Raw genomic sequence first — 4654 nt, forward strand, 5'->3', positions numbered from 1 at the left:
CATATAAAATTATGGGAACCATTGCTAGAGTAGATTGTGAGATTCATTATCCCAGAATGGAAATGTCAAGTACTAGAAGCCATAGATTTAAAGTAAGAGGATGCAAGTTCGAAAGAGATTTATGGGGAAAGTATTTTTTTTACACACAGAGTGATATGTGTCTGGAATGTGCTGTTGGTAGAGTGGTTGAAGCATATAAAATAACAACAAATAAAAGAAGTAGGAACAGGTAAAGAATAAAGTGATATGAACCTTGTGCAGGCAGATGGGATTGGTTTAGGATGGCTTCATGGTTGACACACTCATTGTGGGTTGCGAGCCTGTGCCTGTGCTGCATTTTACTATATTCTCTAAACTTTATGTTCTAAATGCATGCTACTCAAGTATGTGCGAATGAGGATAAGTATTGAGCAGTGCACAAGAGGGATAGTTTACTCTATATACAAGTGACAATGTATATAAATAGCTCAGTATGATTATATGTGTTTTTAATAACAAATACATGGATGTGCATGAATGCTTCTATAATAGTTTGTAATAGATGCAAGGAAATGGCAAGAATATGAGTTCAAAATCATTGACTGCATCACCCTTCTCCAAAATCTTTTCTCTAACATCCAGTTGGATAGTTACCCTGTTCCATCAATGAAAAAAATCTGAGATGACTTCTCTTCTTGGTCCTCCAATACCTTCGCGGAGTCCCAGATGTCCAGCCTTGGCTCTGCCCATCTACATGCTGTCCTTGGCAACATCATCTGAAAACCCTCAGACCTACCTTGCCACCACCTCTATCAATCTCTCTGCTGCTTATCCAATCTCCATCATTGCTTTCGCAGAAATTTCATTGATTTATGCCTGAACCCACGGTCTTTGATTCCAATCACAAACTCTTCCTCTAGCCACTGACTTTATCACTCTTTCCTGAAATTATTTGCAACTCTTAACAGACCTTACAAAATCCCAAGCTTCTGACCTCAACCCATCTCCATCATGAAGACTATTGTCTAAATCTACTCTTGAAACCTGTTAATATCTGTACTATCTTAAGATTGAACTATTCCAATGTTTTTTTTTTACAACATTGTCATCTTTGTTTAGAAATATTTTCATGATTTTGCCCCTGCCTTACTCTGTAATCTTCTCCTACAATCCTTTGGGAATTCAAAGCTCTTCCTATTATGGCCTCTTGACCATCTACAGTTTCCGTCACTCTGTCACTGGAATCTGTGCCTCACCTCCTTTTCTTACCTCCAGAATAATGTCCCTCAACTTCTTCACCTTCCTACTTCTCTTCCAAACCTTATCCATCTTTTAATCTGTCCTGATATTTCTTTAAAGATAGACACAAAATGTTGGAGTAAAACTTGCGAACAGGCAGCATCTCTGGAGAGAAGGAATGGGTGATGTTTCAGGTGATGCTGCATGTCCCGCTGAGTTACTCCAGCATTTTGTGTCTATCTTCAATTTAAACCAATATCTCCAGTTCCTTCCTACTGATATTTCTTTATATGGCTGTGTAGCAATATTTATTTGATAATGTTCAAGTGAATATACGTTAGAATATTATGTAGATTTGCACAACAACGAAATAGACCACTCGTACCAATAGGGTTATAATGGTGTTTACAGCCCACATGAACCTCCTCCCACCCATCTAACACTAGCAGCATAATCTATCAGTCCTTTATTGTTTGTGTAGTTATGAAGTTTCCCCTTCAATACTTGAATCCTAACATCTCTCAAATACGCTCCTTAAAATCTTTTTGTTCAAGACTTTGACTGCCTGTTCTTATCTTAGTGGTTCAAACTTTGCTGCCTGCAGTGCAAATTATTTGGAGTGTTTTGACTTACTAAAAGTGCAAAATAATTCAAGTTGTTCTTCTGTATAATTGGATGAGTGGATGTGCGGTTATGGCCATGTACGAGGGTGTTTACATCAGGATGCGTCGTAAAGCAGATAGGGTGTGTACATACAGATGGATGATTGAATGGCTGATTGCATAGTGGTGTGTGGTTGGTTCGGTGTTCACATACGGGGCTGAGAGGATGTGTTTGTATGTAGAAGGGTGTGGGTAATGAGGGAAAGGTGATTTAAATTCCACTTGGAAATAAATAACACAAATTACATTAACATTTCAGTCACCCACAGCAGGCCCTGCGACCATCCGTTGTACTAGCAAACATTACATAACTGTCACTGGTTGTCTGCTCGGCCCAAATGCTGACTTAACTTCGTGTTTTCAGTCATTACCTGCAGCATTTTTATCCTTGGGATATACCCTAACCAAATAATTTGTACTGTATCGCAGCCGATTTTATTTCCATTCTTAAAATTATTATTTTTAATTTTAAAAAGCCCTAATCATTAAATGACATAGTGTCCGGGTTTAGTTGATAATTAATAGGAAATTGCATCAGTTTCTGCATGACTGCAGCAAAAGTAACAGGGGTAAGGATCTTACAATTGTTAATATATTACGTTTATAATCTATACTGTATATTATCTACTCTTACCTGCAGCCTGGAGGGGAGAGAGAGTGGAAGGTTGATAGTGAAAACATCTCAGTGGGATCCGCCATCTTCTGACTCAAAAAATAAACCCAAGGACACAAGAGGCTTTGCAATTGATGGGAGGGAGAAAAATAAAAATAAAAGCTTCCAGTTCAGGGAGAAACCGCAAACAGGCAGCAATCCGCGTTCTTCACGTGCACCAGGAGCTTCGAAGGTGGGAACAATAAATCGATACTTTAATTACGAAGCGGACCAGATGTAGTAATGTACATATAAATGTACAAGGGAGCGACCAGCACTGCGGAGCATCTAAACGCCGTCACCAACTCGGCTGCATCGCCACCGAGTCCTGGGACTGACTGTCCTTCGCATTTGGGGCACTGGTTTGCGTCGAAACCCCAGAGTATGTGGGGAGGAGGGTTTTTTTTTTGTTGCAGAGCTAGCTTTTACATAACCGCATTGCAAACCAGCTCGGTTCCTGCTGCATCCAGCTCCTCGCATTGACTGTGCAGAGGGATGTTGCAGATAAAACGAGGGGAGGGAGGGGGAAATGAACACGTCACCGTGAAGACGGGAAAATTGTGTTTTTTTTCCCCGTCCCTTCACCACCACCCCGCCCCACCTCCACCGGCGTGACTTTGCAAATAGCGACGCTCAGATTTATACTGTACCGAGTGAGACTAGATTCAGACAGAATTCGAAGCGAGCGCTGTCCGAAGCCGCTGGGTGCTGAATTAATCAAAAATGCGACAATGAACCTTGCAAAATAATTACTGTATCAGGTCACTCAGACTGCTCAACGGAACCTGCATTTATGTAACATCTTTAATGTTATGCAATCGTTCCTGAACATAGCTTGACATCGAAGCAGGTAAGAGGTTTGACAGACAACCATCTTGAAGGAATAGTTCACATCTGTCAACAACATCCGATTCCTCTGCCATTTGCACTCCCCACCCCCAAGGCAAGGCAAGTTTATTTATATAGCACATTTCAGCAACAAGGCAATTCAAAGTGCTTTACATAAAACATTAAAGAGCAATTAAAACGTCATTAAAAAGAATAGAAAATAAAAACAAGCTAAAATAGAATGACAGGTATAAAACACAAGAATAAAAGTTACAGTGCAGTGTAAGAACTGAATAATTATTTGATTTAATAGGCAGCGTCAAATAGAAAAGTCTTCAGCCTCGATTTAAAAGAACTGAGAGTTGCAACGGACCTGCAGTTGTCTGGGAGTTTGTTCCATATATGTGGTGCATAAAAACTAAACACTGCTTCTCCAGGTGTAGTTCTGACTCTGGGGACAGAAAGCAGACCGGTCCCATACGACCCGAGAGGTCTGGATGGCTCATAACGTTGTAGAAGATCAGAAATGTATTTTGGCCCTAAACCATTCAGTGCTTTATAAACCAACAGTGGTATTTTGAAATCAATTATTTGACAGACTGGAAGCCAGTGTAAAGACCTCAGAAATGGAGTGATGTGATCCACTTTCTTGGTCTTAGTGAGGACTCGAGCAGCAGCGTTCAGAATCAGCTGCAGCTGTCTAATCATTTTTTTAGGGAGACCTGTAAAGACAGCATTACAGTAGTCAAGAAGGGTCTCGACCCGAAACGTCACCCATTCCTTCACTCCAGAGATGCTGCCTGACCTGCTGAGTTACTCCAGCATTTTGTGAATATTACAGTAGTCAAGTCTACTGAAGATAAATGCAGGTACAAGGTTTTGGCCACAACCTCAGTCGCACACCCAATGCAAGTATCTACGAATGAAGTCAAGACTTAAGTTTAAAGGCGTAAGGGATAGGTTTTAGGTGATGGGAAGGGATAAACTGCAAATCTTACAGCGACACCTCACTCTTAAAATATTGAATTGTTCTACTCGCGTTTCTGATGCACCCGATTATCGACTGTTTATAATTGACTACATAATCTACATTATTGTTTTTAATGTATTAATCGATGTTGAATGCTGTTTCTTGCAAATACCAGTCCCCCCCTCCCCCCCCGGAAAATCTAGCGTAAACAGTTGTGACTTGGTATGTGGAGCCTGCACTGAAAATCAGCAACAGGCTTACGAGAGAACCGCCCGTTTCAAAACAAAAAGGTGCTTAATCCAAGGAAAAAAAGGAACACGTTCA

General features: G+C 40.6%; 1 protein-coding gene across 2 annotated transcripts in view; it reads right to left on the reverse strand.

Annotated features, from left to right (window-relative positions):
• The window catches only part of mapk8ip2 (mitogen-activated protein kinase 8 interacting protein 2), a 42126-nt gene extending 39086 nt beyond the window's left edge, over positions 1-3040 (reverse strand). For both annotated transcript variants that reach the window (XM_078419623.1, XM_078419622.1), the window contains exon 1: positions 2515-3040. In XM_078419623.1, the coding sequence (XP_078275749.1) occupies positions 2515-2579 (65 nt within the window). In that variant the 5' untranslated portion in view covers positions 2580-3040. The remainder of the gene's footprint in view (positions 1-2514) is intronic.
• Between the last annotated feature and the right edge of the window lie 1614 nt (positions 3041-4654).

Source organism: Rhinoraja longicauda, chromosome 23 (assembly GCF_053455715.1).
Source record: "Rhinoraja longicauda isolate Sanriku21f chromosome 23, sRhiLon1.1, whole genome shotgun sequence".
In the NCBI taxonomy this organism is placed as follows: domain Eukaryota; kingdom Metazoa; phylum Chordata; class Chondrichthyes; order Rajiformes; family Arhynchobatidae; genus Rhinoraja; species Rhinoraja longicauda.